At 41.6% G+C, this 18,563-nt stretch overlaps 3 protein-coding genes across 3 annotated transcripts; 2 read left to right on the top strand and 1 right to left on the bottom strand.

The window, feature by feature from the left end:
• Positions 1–3,242: 3,242 nt before the first annotated feature.
• On the top strand, positions 3,243–5,843 carry msx3 (muscle segment homeobox 3). Its single transcript, XM_076743744.1, has 2 exons — positions 3,243–3,790; positions 4,196–5,843. Exons 1-2 carry the CDS (start codon positions 3,430–3,432, stop codon positions 4,600–4,602), a joined length of 768 nt encoding a protein of 255 aa, XP_076599859.1. The 5' UTR covers positions 3,243–3,429; the 3' UTR covers positions 4,603–5,843.
• A 348-nt stretch (positions 5,844–6,191) lies between these two features.
• On the bottom strand, positions 6,192–8,622 carry znf511 (zinc finger protein 511). The gene is made up of 6 exons (XM_076743743.1): positions 8,335–8,622; positions 8,130–8,203; positions 7,598–7,799; positions 7,343–7,467; positions 6,701–6,970; positions 6,192–6,420 (listed from the first exon to the last, which is right to left on the bottom strand). Exons 1-6 carry the CDS (start codon positions 8,491–8,493, stop codon positions 6,348–6,350), a joined length of 903 nt encoding a protein of 300 aa, XP_076599858.1. The 5' UTR covers positions 8,494–8,622; the 3' UTR covers positions 6,192–6,347.
• Positions 8,623–9,590: 968 nt separating this feature from the next.
• Positions 9,591–18,547, top strand: adam8a (ADAM metallopeptidase domain 8a). The gene is made up of 25 exons (XM_076742212.1): positions 9,591–9,688; positions 9,775–9,884; positions 10,013–10,086; positions 10,197–10,275; positions 11,260–11,336; positions 11,757–11,988; positions 12,629–12,706; positions 12,894–12,962; positions 13,541–13,710; positions 13,797–13,878; positions 13,998–14,140; positions 14,252–14,429; positions 14,516–14,605; positions 14,772–14,967; positions 15,069–15,150; positions 15,249–15,429; positions 15,521–15,607; positions 15,692–15,776; positions 16,133–16,244; positions 16,362–16,560; positions 16,852–16,899; positions 17,010–17,066; positions 17,166–17,216; positions 17,299–17,379; positions 17,670–18,547. The coding sequence occupies exons 1-25, from the start codon at positions 9,643–9,645 to the stop codon at positions 17,712–17,714; spliced, it is 2,652 nt and encodes an 883-aa protein (XP_076598327.1). The 5' UTR covers positions 9,591–9,642; the 3' UTR covers positions 17,715–18,547.
• The last annotated feature ends 16 nt before the right edge of the window (positions 18,548–18,563 follow it).

The following is an 18,563-nucleotide window of genomic DNA, read 5'->3' as shown; positions in this document are numbered from 1 at the left end:
ACCCAGAGACTGAGCTAAAGACACAAGAAAAGCTGAATTGCTTACATTTCTGCATGAAATGGAGCGAATCAGAAACATGATACTTGTGCATATGGCAATCAACGCTTCATTCTGTCCTTGAAGATTCATACAGAGCGTGATTTATTGTAAATGTCAGTATGGAAAGGAAAGTTTGTGATCTCACACCCATTGACGTTTTGACATACCGATGTTGGCAGGTCCACTCAGACACAGGATAATGTTCTGTTATGCTTCACCAGGCAGGCCTCCCGTCTCTTTTAAAACGATACACTTTGACCACAAAGTTCCCCGCTGTGTGTTTCATAAATGTTTATCCCACATGACTCCAGCCCCCTCCCCAAAGTTTGCTTATGATAGCTGTAAGGCCTGCCAACTCTCACGAAAGAGAAAGATTCAAAAAATGAAATATATAAAGCCTGCTTCAACATGTTTGGTTCGACAGCAGGACTCTTTTGGAAACCACAATTACCTCCTTCAACAACTGCCCACTTTGGCAAGGCAGCAGAGTTCAGAGAGGTGTACGTAAATGTGTGTGTGTGTGTGTGTGTGTGTGTGTGTGTGTGTGTGTGACAGTGGTTGACTGGTTGATGGCAGTTTGAGGGAAAGGGAAAACGGTCTGAATAAACTCCAAGAGCCACCAACAGGTCAAAGTGTCAGTTTAAAAGCAATCTGGTCTTTATTTACAACAAATATACCTGCAAAACTAATGACATTCCCATCATTTTTAGCTGTACATTATGTTTGCATCATAACAATCAAACAATACAATAATAATAATAATAATAATAAGGGTTGGGCTGTCCCCATTAAAAAAAATAGATAAATAAAATATATGGACAGAAAACAAATAGATCCAAACATCCAAAAACATCTTTTTGTGCTTCGAAGTTCAATGAACCTGTTCTTGTCATTTCAAAATAACTCGAGATGACTTGAGAGGCAATATTTTATCTGGTTTTCACTATCCGAAAATATTGAAAAATAACTCATGGAGAGAAATGACAGCTATATTTTGTTGCACAAAAAACTGTAGAGCAGCTACTGTGCTATAGATAGATTTTCATTTCTCAAACCAAAACACCCATTGTTGACTTTTCTGGCATGTGCGTGCAACTCAGAGAGAAGCAGGAAATATCATTTACTTATTCATTATAAAACAATGGAAGTGGAACAAAACATTACAGACAGCCCTACATCCCTTTTCAAACACTGGGAGAGTGAGAGTGGTAATATTCACAGTAAGTAGAGGAGAATGTAATGTTGTTGGGCACTAAATTACCATCATTGAAAGCTTGTACGGTTACCCAGCGATCTATCACTGTCACACAGAGAGGGAGAGGGGGAGAGAGAGCAGACAGGCGCCAGGCGCAGCAGGATCAAAGCAGAAATGTACCTCGGGGAGAGAAACAGTTAACTCCATTTAGCCAATTGTCCTACAGACATAAAGTCAGTGTGCTGCTGCAGGCCCAACAACAGTTCCCATAAGAGAGAAAAAGTCTCACATATTGGGTTTCGCTCAAAGTGGTTTGACTTGAGTTGAAGAGCTGCAAAACAAGACCAATTTGGATGGGCCTCTTCAATGGGCCTCTGCAACATTAGTTGTGGTTTTACTGTCTCTCAAAGGGATTATAGACAATGAACACAGTAGGTTGAAATATGGGCAATACACAGCCATAGATAATTTTATTACAGCCCACAAGACAGAAATTTATAGTGATAATAACTCTTGAGAGTATAAAAAGTACTGTAAATCACAGCCTAGATTGCCTTACTGCTTTAATGAAACACGGTGATAAACTACTGTCAACATATTCTCCAGCACAAATTCTCAGAGGAGGCCCTACAAAAAGTCACTGCATTAGAGTTGCGGCAACTTAACAAAAAAAAAATGTTATTCTTGTCTACTTTTATTTATCTGATGAAGTGAAGTGTTGGGTCAGTTTTTTCTTAGACCTGTACTCATTGATTTTTTGGGCCACTTGGGGGCAGCAGAACAAGCTGTAAATACAACACTGACATATTATCAGCACATTTATATTGTGAATATGTTCGAAAACACAGAGTACAAAGTACCAAAGCATTCATTACGTTGTGTCTTCCTAATGAGTGGAAGTCCATATTCATTCTCCTTTTAGCTCTGCTTTGGTCTTCACCAACTCTAGTTTTTTAGCCAAGAAATGCCCCCTTATGATCACCAGCTGGATGCTGAGATGAACTGAACAGCTGGGTGATAACTCTCTCTGAGTACTTTAACACATCTTTCAAAATACAGTTAGGCATGTGATCAATTGTTAATATAAAAATATTGATTAGTGCAGCTTTAAAGGACCAGTGTGTAGGATTTAGGGGGATCTCTTGGCAGAAATTGAATATAATATTCATAAATATGTTTCCATTGGTGTATCATCACATGAAAATAAGAACTGCCGTGTTTTTGTTACCTTAGAATGACTTCCTCATATCTATAGAAGGATCGTGTCCTCTTCCACGGTGTCCGCCATGTTGCATCACCATGTTTCTACAGTAGATCACAATAGACCAACACTGGCTCTAGAGTCTAGTGTTTTTCATGTTTTTAGTGGCCACTGTTACACAATTGGATAGGGAGGGGTGAGGTGAGGGGTATTCAGTTGGTTACCAATAGATTCCACTTAATCCTACACACTGATCCACTGAAGTAGAGTACAGTTTTTAAATAGAGAGTTTTGAGAGGGTTATGTTAAGGCATGGTCTACACTTGATTTGTACGAATATTATGACACAAATAACACAAGCCCACATTAGCTAAATTTGTATTAATTGCAATGAGAGAAAATAAGATAACAACTGTCAATTTAAAAAAGTATATATCAGATGTGTCAGACAATATTCAGATCAAGCAAAGACGTTTGTGCATTGAAATTTCAACCTTTAGCATTCATGCAGTGGTGGCTGTTATGTTGCCATTTTTAAGTGTGCACAGATTAAACCCGTTGATGCCAGTGCATCAGTACTGTTGGCAACGGTGGTGCTCATGTGGGAGCTCACAGCTGGAGAAAAAATTGGGGGGTGGGGGTGGGGGTTACTTTGTAGACTCAGAATTCCGCGCTCCGCCCCTGATCTGAGGTTTACATCTGTCAAGGCACCTTAGGCGCATGAAATGTACCACAACGCTATCGTTACAAGCCTGGCCTATCAGAAACTGTTTTAGCTGGGTCACGTGGAAACATCGACAGCCTGATAGGCAGGCGGCAAGATGAGAGAGGAACTTGTGGCACTTCGCTGAAGGAGAGGCAAGTCCGTGCGTAAAAACTGAAGTTTAGCACGCAGCTGCGCAACATCAGAGGAAGCTGGGCAGTGACACAGATTCCTTCGAGAAAACACGAAAACACAAACAGCAACGGAGAGAGCGGCAGGAAAGTTGGTTGTATGGCACCTCAGTCGTGCGTAATGAATCCTGCGCAGGGATCACCGCCCTCGGCCGCTCCGGGGGAGACCTCTCCAGAGGACCGAGCCGCTGGAGGCATGGGGACTGACGAGCTGGACCTGTCATCTGTCAGAAGATGTAAAAGCAAAAGTTTAGATCTGCCTTTCAGTGTGGAATCCCTCATATCAGACAAGACGCCGGACAGAATCCTCCATTCCTCCGAGCCTGGTTCAGGCTGTGGACGGGCAGAGGAGAGCGAGTGTGCGTCACCGAGGGGACTTTATCGGTCCAAACAAGAGGCGGTGGACCTCAGCGACAGGGAGACGAGCCCCTGGAGTCAGGCTCCGTGCGCATCCCCTTCAAGTGAGTGTAGGATTCTCTCTTTCTTAACCCATACTGTAGAAACGTGCTCTAGTTTGTAACTATCCAGCTTCTGGACATTTCCAGAGAACATTGCACAACATATTACTGTGAATGTACAAAATATTTCATCCCTTGGGTTCGTTAATAGAGCGTCCTGCTGAGGAAATGATCTCATCCCCTAAAAAATCTAGAGATGATGGAGAGGGATTTTAAAACCTGGAGATGTGGTTATGGCTGCAATAAAAACGCTGCTACTCTGGTCTAAATCTTCTGCGTTTGGTATATCCCTGACTTTGTTTTTATCCATGCATGATGTCAAATTCCACAGCAGCAAAGCCGGTAGCTCAGTCATATCGATAACATATTCTCTATTCCAATGCTGTAACTTTCTAAATATACTTCCAGGACTCCCCAGCCCGACCTCATGCAATCTACGGAAACACAAGAACAACAGGAAACCCAGAACTCCCTTCACAACCTCCCAGCTGCTTTCTCTGGAGAGAAAGTTCCGTCAGAAACAGTACCTCTCCATCGCGGAGAGAGCGGAGTTCTCCAACTCCCTCAGCCTCACAGAGACCCAGGTCAAGATCTGGTTTCAGAACCGCAGGGCCAAGGCTAAGAGACTGCAGGAGGCCGAGCTGGAGAAGCTCAAGCTGGCTGCGAAGCCGCTGCTGCCGGCCTTCGCCTTTCCCTTCCCGCTGAGCGCACCCATGGGCGCACCGTCCCTCTACGGGGCCCTGAACGGACCGCGGCCTGCCTTACCTGTCCCGGGACTATTCAGTGGACCATATGGGATGTACTACTTGTCTTAACCTCCGCTAACTTTGAACTGCATCTTTGGGAAATGCCTTCATAAAGCAAAAAAACAAACACTGCAAAGATGTTCATCTTATGAGTCAATATGTCTGAAATCTTACGTTAAATAAATCTTTTCCGTTATAGTGAGAAATCTACAGAGAAGAATCATTTTCACACAAATACAAACAATTTGGCTTAAATTTAAAGCAGTGGGTCAGAACAGAAATAACGTGTTTTCAGTTGTCATTTGTATTCATTTTTCATTAATTTTCTGTGAGTATTAATACAGAATTATGAAAGTTTACTTTATGGTAATTTATTTGTTAACATGGTCATTTTTGCAGTGTATTTAGTAAAATCCTTTTTAAGTGACGGGCTCTCACTGAGCCAATTTTTCGGATTAAATTTTCGGATTTTCTATATATTGTGAGCTTTTCTGTTCCAACAGAGGTACTCCATAAATACTTTAGTAAAAGTCATTTTAATCCTGCAAGATGAGATTTTAAAGCACTAACTCATGGTGATCATTTCTGACCTTTAAAGGGTGCAGTTTTAAATTTTAGGAAACACTAAAGAGCATCCACATTCATATATGCTCCCAATAATACTGAAAACCTGAAGCTGAAGCTGAAGGTGGAAGGAAAAAGTCACCAAACAAGTCTGACTGGTATTTTGTACTTTCTGAGCAGACGCTTTAAAGTGGTCGTCTCAAGCTACAGAATATGAAGTGCTCATTTGTGCCTTTTAATTATTGTGATGAAATCAAATGATCATAAAAATTGTTTTAAAAGCTTCAAAGAAAATGTTTACCTTTGGCATATTACCAAGAAGCTGTTAAATATTGCAGAAACTTTCTTCATGTTAAGAATGACCCGAGATCTTTCAAGGTGAATTTACTATTACAACAATATCTAAACCACACAATTTCTTTGTTTCTAACTTCTTGGTTTTCTGTTTGAACAATACAAATCAACTATGAAATAATCCTGTTTTACTGTTGTAATTTTAAAATTGTATTTTTTCATTACCTCAAACGGAGAAGTTTTTTGCACAGATGTTCAAAGAGCTCTTAAAAGTCTATGACAATAGTTGCATTTGTAAATGTAAATAAAAGTCATCAACTATTTTTGCAGACTCTCAAAATGCTAAACATGACCAGCTGACTCACATCGGTCATTAATGTACAGTGTATTTTATATCTGATGGGTGAAAAGGTGTTTTGTACAATTATTAAAATCTATTATGTACATTCTGACATTTCTCTCGTGCTTTCTCTTCACAAAGTCTTCCAGTGGACTACAACTTCCATATTCACTGTAATTTAAACATCGCCTTAGCTGTATTACAACATTCAACACATGCAGTTTGACTTTTTAGTCCATCAGTATAACACAGTCAGCAGCAACCCTTATGTAGTTAGTCATTTCCTTTTGAAAACTCATAAAAAAATAAAGTTTATTATAAAGACAGACATTAACTATAAAACTCAGTGCAGCTCGTATTGACTGTTGATGGGCTGGATGTCACCACAAGGAAGAGAAGTAAGATGGGAATCTTATTGCAGGAGGAAAAAAAAACATCCACAACAACAAAAGGTATTATTCATCACCTGAACAAATGTCTACACCCGTTACCTTTTTTTTTTATTGCAAAAACCAATTTATTTAAAGTCAAGGACACATGACAGTAAATATTTCATTTATGAGACCACAGTATAAAGTTATACATATTAAAAAACAGAAAGCTCAATTCTGGTGTTTCATTTCCTCCTTCCCCGCCGCCCTCTGAAGCCTCGGACGGAGCCGTGACCGAAGCACACGGTTGTCGGGACCCTGAGAGACAAGAACACAGTTCTTATTTTGTATCTCAGATTGTGCCAACTATTTTGAGGATGTCTCATGCATTTTAATTACAGTATATAATATTGCATATAAATGGATAAATGCAACTGACTTAACTATATAAGGGTTTTACCTTCAAAAGATTATAATCTTATCTTTTGTCTGAAAACTGAATTCCCAGAGCAGACTGACAACATCTCAAAAATGGCAAACTTAGAACAGGGCTAAAGCTGCCTGCAGTGCTTTGCAGCAGACTTCTTTAACGACTAACCTGTAGGAGTAGCGTGGTTTTGGTGGTTCGGTGCTCATATTCCCTGCGCCGTGAGCTGCAGCAGAGAGACCTGCATGCTCCTCGGTAGAGGCAGAATTTGTCATGCGAGCAGCTTCGTTCTCGGACAAATGAGTCTCCATGGATTCCCCGTGCTCAGGTTGGTCGGAGAGCTCATCACACATAACCTCACACACACCCTCAGACTCACACACATCGTCCACTACCTCCATGGCTGCATCTTTCTGCGGCTCTCTCTTCATCTCTCTGGTTCTGTTAACAAAGACAAAAAAACCATAATGATTTGAGCTATTTTATGGTTTGTTGGATCAGAAAAATTATACAAAATATACGTATTTACTATAATTCACACTGTTACTCGGGTTTTTATAGGAAGTTGACCAAAAATTACAGTTTTAAGTAAAGTAGCAAGGAGAATCTCATTCTGTAACTTTCCTTATCATGTTATGTTAACAAAAGAATATAAAGTAGTCAATGGAAACTACAAACATTGTTTCAACTCTTCAAGAACTGGTCAAAATCCTGTGTACTATAACAAACATGGCCCTCCTAGACCAACAGCTAATATTTCTACTGATATTCTGCTGCCATCTAGCGGACATAACATAATAAGTGCAATCTTACCCTCTGTCCTTTTTGGTTTTGTCGAATCTGAAGTCTGGAGGATACTTGTGGATTCGTATTAAATGATCTTTCCTGTGTTTACTAGTCCTGAACTTCTGTCCACAGCCCTCCACCAAACACTGGTACTGAAAACCCAAATGGAAGTGTTCTTACATCTAAACATTCATCAAAGCATGTTTGAAATACTTCACTTTGCATACAGATTTTGGTTCATAGTTTACAAGAGTGGGGAACAAACATTTTTCTGTGACTTACCATATCTTGCCTCTGAGCGAGGATAGTGAAGAGAGAGTCGTGCCACTCTTGAATGTGAATGTCTAGGAGTCGGGCACTTGGCAGGGAGCGACGGCAGGAGCAGCACACATGTCTGTGCAGGGAGTTGTAGTGGTGCTCATACTCCTCCAAAGTGCTGAAGACTGCACTGCAGCCAGATATGTGACAGGCAAACTCTGACACACTGAGACAGAGGAGGAGGAAGGGGTAAAATGCTGTTTGGTGTTTTTTTTTTTTTTGTAAATATCACTTAAAAGTTTTCTACTTGTATTTTTACCACATATGTTTTCGATATTTGTTTTTGGTAAATGTATATGTGTTTGTGTTTGTGTGTGTGTGTGCATGTGTGTTGTTTAATGCTCTCTGCTTGTCTGTGATGGACACCATCTTCCCTGGGATTAAGTGGGCTAACCTTACATACATTAAGTTTATTTGTTGCTAGTTAGTTAGCTAGCTAGCTAACTGAATGCAGCCCACAGCCACACACTAAAAGCAAAAACTTGGACTTTCATACCCGAGTGCTGGCTTGTCGTTTGCGTCTGAGATGTAGAGGTCTTGGAGATACATGTGTCTGTGAATGTCCCCATCCTGTAAGCAGCAATTACAAGCAGCATGTCATGATGTGTAGGTTAGTTAACTAACGTTATAGCGCCTGTCATCGGAGCGCTTCAGCAGAACAGGTAACAGTCGCGCGGTTCATCTTGCTATTGCTACGTTACCTCGAACAGCTCGTGGTCCTTGTGCAGGTGGATGAGCTGCGGTGTGTAGTTGAACGGGTTTCCCCCCGCAGCTTCACTCTGCCTCAGCTCCTTCTGGACAGTCTTCATCACAGCTTTTTGGCCCTCTGTTGGAAGTCGGACCAGTTCTGGCTGCAGCATCGTTTACAGGCTTTTTCATGCTGTTTAAAGAGTTATCAAAGCCATGAAGCCAAGCTGCCGCGCAGAATTTTCTGTTTAGGTGGTCGTTGTTGTCGTCGTTGTCGTCGCAGAGTGATGACGTCACAAAACACAAACTAGTGCGTTGCTGCCACCAACTGGCCAGACTCAATATGGGGAAAGTTACAGTCTGAAACTGAGAATATTCCTAAACAAATGCGTTTTATATAATCATCACAGACACTAAGAGAACAAGGGGTCGGGGGCAGCTGACTGTGTCCCACAGCTCATTTATTTTTGGTGTGATTGAAAAAAAAACTTTGGGAATTTTATTTGTTGTTTTTGCTTTTTATGTGTAAAAATAAAACTGCTCCGTGACATTGTGCAATAAATATTTAAATGTCAGGATTTACAGCAGTCTGAATTATTATTATTACTTTCACACGTCGTACGGCAAACACACGCTAAACTTAACCTAATTTTTCTGTTTCCGGCGGCAGAATACGTCACTGTAGCGCCATTTCACCAATAGATGGCGACAAAGGCCACTAAGGGGCTTTGTAGGCTGCGCTGTCAGTTTAAGTGGATGACTGATAGTGGGTACTTTACTGCTTGTAATAAATAAGGAGTTTCCCATAATGTAATACCCTTCAACTGCCCAGTAAATTAATCTGTCTACGTGCAGCTGTACTTCAGTGTTAACGTAGCTTACATTTGTCATAGAAATGTCTGTAAGTTATGAGCGGTAAATGGGATATATGGACTATTGTTTAGATTGGGAAAGTTTCGAAAAAATCCCATAGCCTCATATGATCTGGTGAGAATAATCACGATGCAGGGAGAACTCATGGCCGAGTTTACTCTCTTTTTTCAATAAAGTGCTAAATTACCTTTTGCACATTTAAAATCCCCGTAAAAAAAACTGTCTGTAATTAAATTATGGTTCACTCAGCAACGCACACAATTCATATTTACTTAGTGAAGAACGAAGTTGAACTTTTTGTGGCTCGCTTTGTGACTCATGTGGTCCCTCAGCCTCAAATGGTAATTTTCAGGATATTACACAGCAGAGAGGGGCGGAGAGCTGATTTTCCTCGGCATTTCCCTCAGACTGCCGAGCACACAATGACACAGTCCGTCCGGTAGAGCAACATGCCATATTCTGGATATTTTATATTGATTTTCTTCTCCTCATGGGGTGCGACTTTTCTTTCTTTCTTTCTTTTTGTCTTTCTTTCTCTCTTTCTTTCTTTTTGTCTCATAAAATATCCCTGGTACTTGCAGGACTCATTGCGGGCAGTGTGAGGACCCTACCTCATGTGATGAAGTACCAAACAGTGATCCCTCAGAGGCTGAAGGATTCATCTCTCAGTGATGATGCTGCTACACATCAGGTAACACACGCTCTGCTCTGCTGTTTCCTCACTTTATTTTAAACATCGTTTTTAGCATTTCAAAAAATGTTCTTAAGTCTTTTTCCTGCCCTGTGTGTGTGTGTGTGTGTGTGTGTGTGTGTGTGTAGACATACCCTGATGTACTCCAGTACTCTGTGACGATTGCAGGGCAAAACTACACACTGTACCTGGAAAAGAACAAGTGAGAAAACTTGAAATGTCCTTTTAGATTTTTGAACAGTGTTTTTCGTGCATGCTGTATTTGACCTGTCAATATTATTGACATTGAACAAAAAAAACTCTTCTTTTCAGAGATCTTGTCGGCAAAAGCTTTTCTGTGACACACTATTCTGATCAGGGCACCCAAGTCACATCTACTCCAGATCTTGGGGTATGTAGCTTTGCGTTGTTTCTCACAAACCTTAGCATCACCCCTCTATTCACCATCAGCTTCCATTATAATGCTATATGTCTATTAGGTCTGACAGAAACAGATGTCTATTGTATTTTTAATTATAAGATTTCAATGGATGCTCAGTTGTAAGATACAAACATTTATCTGTGATTTAGTTTTTCTTTATTGACTGTAGTGTACTTATAAATATACTTGAAAATCAGGCTGAATTACCATTTTGTTTCACGTTATTCATTCTATTTAAATCGCTGAATAAAGCAGAGATGAGAGGTCTGAAACCAGGCTAGACTACAAAGATGTACCTTACTATACAGGCTTCGATGAATCAAGCACAGGATATCCTGTGCCACCTACCCACCCAGTTTCAGAGGTTTTGTGACATTTACTTTCCTGTAACAGGTGTTGTTGTAGTGATGTACAATGCTTATTGTCATGAATCTAAAATCAGTATCACAGCTCTGAACTGCTCAGTATAATAAATAGGGTTTTCCATGGATTTCTTTGATCTTGAAATTTGTCCTGCAAGTTTTATGTACCTGTCACATTTTTTTAAAGCAGCACAAGCAAGAAAACACATAAAAAGTAATTACATCTATTTTTAATTAATTCATGCAGATCCTCTTCATCATTGTCATCTACAAAGTCCCGCTAAGGACATTTTATGCAATGCATGCCAGTATTTTCTTCTTATTTCACAATACCAGATGACATGATTTCTCAACTATTAAGTTCCTCATTATGAGATCTGAAGCTTCACACTGCAATGACTGAGTCTAATGTGGAACAGGAATTGACATATAAGGTTAAGACTGTCATTTCATCTGACCATGACGCATACAGCACACCATATCTTCTTCAAATTAGACCACATTTTTAGACTGTTCATTAGAAGAAGAAAAAAAAAAGTGTGAGTTGAAATCTTTCCATTGATTCGGTAACAAATAATGGATGTCTGTTCAGGTTCACTGCTACTACCATGGACACATTGTGGGAGTGGAGGAGTCCTCTGCCAGCGTGGGATTGTGCTCAGGAATCAAGTGAGTAATGCAGGGTGTACATTTGTTTTTTTCTTCATCCTGTATCTCTAATTACAAAAAGATGATTGTTTTCCTAAGTAGAGTACAAATTTAATTAAACCCAAGATGATTTGAGACTGTGAGTCCAATCCGAAGAGAGGAGCAGTCCCTCAGCATCCATTTCCTCCATCACGAAGACCATTAAGACTGCATGTGGCTCTGTGCCTGACAACCCAATCAACAAAGGCCCCTCTGATTAAAGCCACCTTCTGTTTGCTATATAAGACATTTCGTTAGTGTCAATAGCGGTGGGAATTTGAATGCTTGATAAGCAAAGTCTTCAACGAGGTAAATCTGCCTGAGACTTACTGTAGATATGCTGAAGAAAAAGAAAGCGTGTCTCCCCGCGTCCATGTTGAAGTTCCTGCTTTTGCACTACAGGGGGGTTGTGCAACTCCAGGACCAAGTGTACCTTATCGAACCTCTGGCCAGCTCCGAGGCAGGACAGCAGGATGACAGACAGGGCTCTGAAGCTCACAGTGCCGAGGGTCTTCACGCTGTTTACAACTACAGACACCTGAGGAGGAAGAGGAGCTCCTGTTCCCATGGAAACACGACCACTTTTTATGATCATGGAGCTCGTCCGTCTGGACTGTTCCAACTCAGCAGTCTGGTAAAGACACACAGTGTGGACACATGCTCATATACACCAGGGTTTGAAGCCTATAGCTGATATGTGAAATCCAGTGTTTTGTGCTACATGTATATTTGATGATTTGATTAAAAAAAAAAAAAGTGATGTGGGTCACACTTTATACTAAGGTACATATATTCACCCTTAACTAGTTGCTTATTAGCATACTAGCAGCATACTGGCTCTGTGTTATATATATATGAAGCATTGATTAATGATTTATTCTGCATGACTAGACTATATTCTACAACTACTCGGCACTTAAAAAAGAATTTTCCCTCAATACTTTCCTAATTACTGCTCGTTGATCGTCAGTAAGCAAGTTGTTCTGCAGGAATTATGATCATAACAGCCAAACCCAAACACCCAGAATAAGGCATCAATAAGTTCTGACTAATAAAGAGCCAATAGGCTACTAATATGCGTGTAAATAAGAAACAAGTTAATGGTAAATATGTGTCTCTTAATATAAAGTGTTACAGTACCTTTAACAGTTTTTATCGTATTTGATTGTATTTTGGGTATTTTATTCTATTTTATTTAGCGTGTTTTTATTGGCTGGATTGTAGTGGTCTGGATGTGTTTTGGTTTTATATCTTCCATCTCTTGTGTTATTCAGAAAAGCAGAGCACAGACCAAAGACCGCACTGGAAAACCCAGGACAGTGGAGCTGGTGGTGGTGGTCGACCACACAGAGGTCTGAGTTCCTGTTTTTCTACGTCTGTCTGAGTCTGCTCTTGCAGATGTAGGCTATTGATGATAATGCTCTTATGGTTGATACATTTTTCCTTTAATAAGTAGAGTGATTATCTTTTGTATCTGAGATGCTTGAATTACTAATTTAGTAATTATATGATCATTATATTTTTCTAATTTGTTTATAGTATAAGAAGTTTGGCAGTAAGAAGACAATAGAGGCCAGAGTGCTTGAAATAGCAAACCACGTGGACAAGGTAGGTCTGTTTCTGTAATTACTCAAAGCAATTCAATCTGTCTTTGCTCAGCGGCATTTGAATGTTCAAATGAATATAAAAGCTCAATTTTGTGTAATTTTATGCCATTTCCATTCTGTGCTAATAAAGTATTCCATCTATTTTTGCCGGTTATTTAGTGCATTTTTGTTGGCGGCAGATAAGACTTACATTTTTCCCACAATGCAGCACAGCCACGTGTAAGAAATCTGTCCTGATACTATTTGTTCTTTACTGGCTGGAATCTGACCAGTAAAAGGAAGGAAAAGTTCTCTCGCTGTGAAAATCTAACTTTAACTGTGAATCTTCACACCCAAGCTGAAAATTTTCACACATATCACACAATCCCCCTTGCATACTCTGAAAGAGTAATCCCAACATGAATGCGCCATCAGACAGCACCAGACCCAACGGTGACAGCATTATAGATGAGGCCACTGGTTCTGTGATTTTTTTAGCATGACGTGTACGACTGCTCACATTGAGAAATACTGATTTGAACTATAAGCCCGACAATTCATTCAGTTTTAGAGGAATTTCCACTGTGTGCTCTGTTTCAGCTGTACCGCCCTGTAGGTGTGCGCGTGATGCTGGTCGGTCTGGATATCTGGTCGTACACAGATCAGATAGAGGTCAGCACTAACCCTGAGCTCACCCTCGGCCGCTTCCTCCAGTGGCGTCAGCGGAGCCTGCTGCCGAGGACCAAACACGACAACGCGCAGTTCATCACGTAAGATGCAGTAAAAAGACAACGCCAAGGTGATGTGTTCAGCTGTCAGAGCAGGTGTCTAAACTTTTTTCCTCTTCCTCTTTCAGGGGTGTGGATTTTGATGGGTCCACTGTCGGCTTGGCAAACACCAATGCAATGTGCACCTCCAACTCTGGAGCTGTCAATGAGGTAAATCTACATGTTTGTTTCATAAAAGCTTCTGCGTGAAAATATGGAAATTAAAACGAAAAGAATGGGAATTATGTAACGTTAATTTCAGTTTTACTCTACTCCACTTTTGTCTGTAGGACCACAATACTAACTCAATAGGAGTGGCCTCTACTATTGCACATGAGATGGGTCACAACCTGGGCTTGTCTCATGATACTGAAAACTGTGTCTGTGGCTCCTTAACAACAAAAAGAGGCTGCATCATGTCTGAGAGTGTTGGGTAAGCTCAGTTTCTCACCTGCATGTAAACTCCCCAGATCTGTGATTCTTAAACCCAAATCAAAGCTAATATTTACCCTCTCTTCCTTGCTCTTGCTACCTCTTCTTCTAGCATTGTGTATCCAGAGCTGTTCAGCAGCTGCAGTCAGCAGCAGCTCAGCAGGTTCTTGGAGGAGGTCAACCCCGCCTGTCTGCTGAATACTCCCTCTACTGATCGCGTCTACGGAGGGGCAGTGTGTGGAAATGCCTTCCTGGAGCCTGGAGAGGAGTGCGACTGCGGCACTGTGGAGGTCTGTACATGCCGCTCTCACACAATCACATAACCACCAAGAGACTGGTTCGTAACACTTTGCATCCTTCTCTGTCTGTCTCATAGGAATGCAGGAACCCCTGCTGCAATGCCACTACCTGCAAACTTAATGCAGGAGCTCAGTGTGCAGAGGGAGAGTGCTGCCACAACTGCCAAGTCAGTAATACTCCCTGTGTCCTCTCTCGATGTGTGAAGTCACACTGATGCTAATTATGTTACCATACAGCTAGACACCGTCTGACTGTGCCGTCTGGCCAGTTATGTGCGAGTGTACGAATTTCAGTAGTTGGTACATCACCATCTGTGTTTCTCCGCTCTGCAGCTGAAACCGACAGGCATCGTCTGCCGACCAAAGACAGGAGACTGTGACCTGGCAGAATACTGTACTGGCCTCTCCGCCTCCTGTCCAACTGACGCCTACACCCAAAATGGCCTGCCCTGCAACCGTGGTAAAGGATACTGCTACAATGGACAGTGTCCTTCACGCCAGGAACACTGCAGGAGACTTTGGGGACCAGGTAGAACACCAGTGAATCATAGTTTGGGTTAGATGTGCTTCCATTCTGATACATCAAGCCTCTAAGACCTGCAACCATCTCGTCTGTTTCATTCTGTTTAGATGCTGAAGTAGCTGCAGATGCGTGTTTCGCCCAGCACGGAAACTGCAGAAAGACACTGTTTAACCAGAGATGTTCAAGCCGGTATGTAAAGAAAAGCCAAAACAGCATTATAAAGCTCATATTAACAGTGTGGTGGTGTTGGTTTTTGGGGATCATTGCTTTGTGGCTTTTGTTTACAGAGATCAAGCCTGTGGGACACTTTTCTGCTCCGGAGGCTGGGAGTTTCCAGTGACATCCAGGAAGTCCTTCTACAAAGTAAGAAACGGAGACATATGCAATGAGGCGACTATGAACCCCGAGGACAACTACCCTGCAGATCTGGGCATGGTGCCGACTGGTACCAAGTGTGGCCACAACATGGTAAGAAAACAGCCCACGTTGCTTCTTAGCACTTAGCACCAACAAACCCCCCCATCTCAATGCCCTTACAATGTCTTTATCTGTCTTTCAGGTGTGCTTCAATCAACGGTGTCAAGAGCTCAAAAACATAAAAGTATACGGAACAAACAGCTGCTCTGCCAAATGCAACAACCACGGGGTAAGACATTTGTTCACCTCACAGCACTCTGGAGCGCTGTAGAGCCATGACAGCATGACTGACTGTGAGTCTGATCTCTGGCAGGTTTGTAACCATGAGAACAAGTGTCACTGCAACCCTGGCTGGGCGCCGCCTTTCTGTGATGTGCTTCAGTCAGAGCTGCCAGAAGGTACCGTACATGTTACGCTTGTCTGACCCTATATGTGAGCACTGATAGTCTGCCTGTCTGCCTAGTATATATGTTGACCTTTTAAAATGACCACGCTTCTGTTTGTGTCTGCTATGTTTTTCACCGAGACTGAATACTCAAAATAGATTTCTCATGAACTGCAGAACAATTGCGCTCTGTTCCGGCGAGCACAAACAGACACTGATTTAATGGAATTCCCCCATTAGTATGTACAAATGCAGTAATGACGTTACAGTACACGCTGTTTCCTGAGCAGGTGACGTATGCTGTTACATGCTCATCACTGAGGAATAAAAGAATACTGTCCCAATCAATGTGTGATTGTGTGTGTACAGAGGGAGGTCTGGTGGTGTTGGTTGTGTCACTGGTGGTCGGTTTACTGCTGCTGCTGGTCCTGGTTATCGGGAGTTTGATGTGCTGCATGAAGAAAAGGCGACCTGCGAAGAGGTGCAGTCAGAAGTTATTTCTCTCTTATAGTTAGATCATGATGTAGGAACACTGAGCCATGTAGATAAAACATTTCAGTCTTGTTTAATCGTAGCTTCTGTGTGCATTTCTTTACAGATACCTCAGAACTACCTCAGGACAATTCAACCCGTTGTTTCGGTCCAGCAGTACACGAAGCAGCCCTCGTCTCGGGACCACACACATCAGCCGGCCTATATTTGTGGAGTCTTCAGCCACTCAAGCCTGTAAACCTCTGTCCTCTGCTACTGCTAGACCATATACTGGAGCACTGAAGCCCTGCAGAGCAGCTCCAGAGGTGAGCTTCAGCACCAGAGTGTAGTGATACCATGAACACTGTAGTCTACATTAGACATGATATTTCCCTTCGTGGCGAATGTAGTTTGCATCTGAGACCAGTTAGTTCTGGTTAAGTGGTTAAGCTACAGAAAGTGTCCCTGAGCCACACAGTGCAGTCAGTGAGCTCCAGGAATGCTATCTGAAATCACAAACAGGCCATTATCGTAGTTAAGCTGCAAAAAATCAGGGTTATAGTTGGAAAAAGACTCATCAAGCTTTTGTTTCACTCATGTGTTTTTGTCCCTTGCAGCCGCCCAAGAAAGTGCCAGCTATACCTCAGCCATCAAAGATTCAGCAGGTAATCTGATCTACTTTATTCAAATGTAGCTATATTTATACATAGTGTTGTTATCCTCATTGTTTAGTTGTCTACTGTATTTCAACCAGTGAATAAATGTTTTTCTTTAGATTGTAAGGCCATTCATGCAGCCGTCAACTATTTTAAGCAAGTCAATCTATACTGAGGTAAACTTGCATACAGCAATGTTTCTCAACTCTACTCTCAAATTTGTTTGTTTTGTTAAATGATGTATTAACTGTTTGTTTGTTCGTTTGTTCTGTCAGGATAAGCCACTACCTCCATCCAGACCTCTACCACCACTTGCAACAAAACCGGTAAGTGACTTTACAATTTTCATTCATTCCCATTCATTTAACTCTTGCCTCTCGGTTAAATTGTGAGTATCTGTCCTTTAAGATCATGAAGCCAAAGCCTCCGATGCCTCCAGTGAAGCCAAAGCCCTCTGCGATCCTGTCCACACTGCCACACACTCAGCTGGTATGTATTCAGACAGCAGCCAGACTCAACCAGACCTTCCGAAAATCCTCCAAATCCTGCCAGTTGGCATTCAAGACATTCACGTTTCTAAAGACGTCTGTGGTTTTGGACATTGTCCCAACACTGCAGTATAATGAGCAAGTAGTGGCTCATTGTTAGTGAGTAAGCACATAAACTTCTCCCTGCCGCCACGGGATAAGCAAGAGACGGACAGTGTTTGGAGAAGGAATGTGTGAGCTGTACTGAGAGGAGCTCATCAGCATGCTTGTTAACAGTGCTTGTTTTTCTAGCTTGCAGGGAGAACTGCCCTGATGCCCCCCAGCAGGCCCAGATGACAGAGGGAATAATTCAACCTAGTGTTAAACACTGAGATCCTCTGACAGAGGACACTGTTGTCGTCCCACCTAAAAGGACTCAGAAATCCTCTCAGGAGACGCTCGTCTGTTTTAAAGTGGGGACAAGATCCACCGAAGGATCAGCAACAATAAGTGACACAGCTTTTCTGTCAGTTATTGTCTCCCTGAAGATTACCGCCTTCTGTGTCTTGCTTATGTAAGCCTTCAGTGTGTTGATGAAAACCTGAAGCCGTGATTGACAGACTCAGCGTCTGTGCTTTATCGCTGACAAATGGCCATGCAGCCATGATGATGTTTGTTTTTTTGTTTTTTAAGGGAAACATCGCTCTGCCTTCATCCTTGGATATGTGAACTCTTTATGAGGCAATTGCACTATTGATGCTGTAACTGTTGTACTAACTGTTACTGTTCCCTCACGTTGTTTTGGTACTGCTTTTCTAAGAAATGATGTTGTTAAGGGATTTTAAAATGTTGCATCAATGTGGGCACTTTACAGATTTTTTTGTACTAATCTAGGTATGATTGACTTTGTGAGACTGAATTATGACATGCCGCTGTTTTCGTTTTGTGTGTTGACTTGATACATGTTGATTGTAATTCTTCAAGGGATTTTATATCATGGTCTATGCAGCAGACATGATCACAGTCCTCCATTCATGATGCAAACCTCTGTGGTTTTTCCTAACAGGGAGGACTCTGCCTTGATTAGTCCTGCAAACTTTAAACTGAAAATGTATTAGAACCCTTCCTATTTATTGAGATCTTCCTTTTGTCTGTAAAGCAGAGCTTACAATAAAAGTAAATCACCACATTCAACGTTTCAGTCCA

This window comes from Chaetodon auriga, chromosome 11, assembly GCF_051107435.1.
Source record: "Chaetodon auriga isolate fChaAug3 chromosome 11, fChaAug3.hap1, whole genome shotgun sequence".
Lineage (NCBI taxonomy): Eukaryota > Metazoa > Chordata > Actinopteri > Chaetodontiformes > Chaetodontidae > Chaetodon > Chaetodon auriga.
The sequence above is the reverse complement of the archived record's forward strand: the minus strand, read 5'-3'. Positions and strand labels throughout refer to the sequence as shown.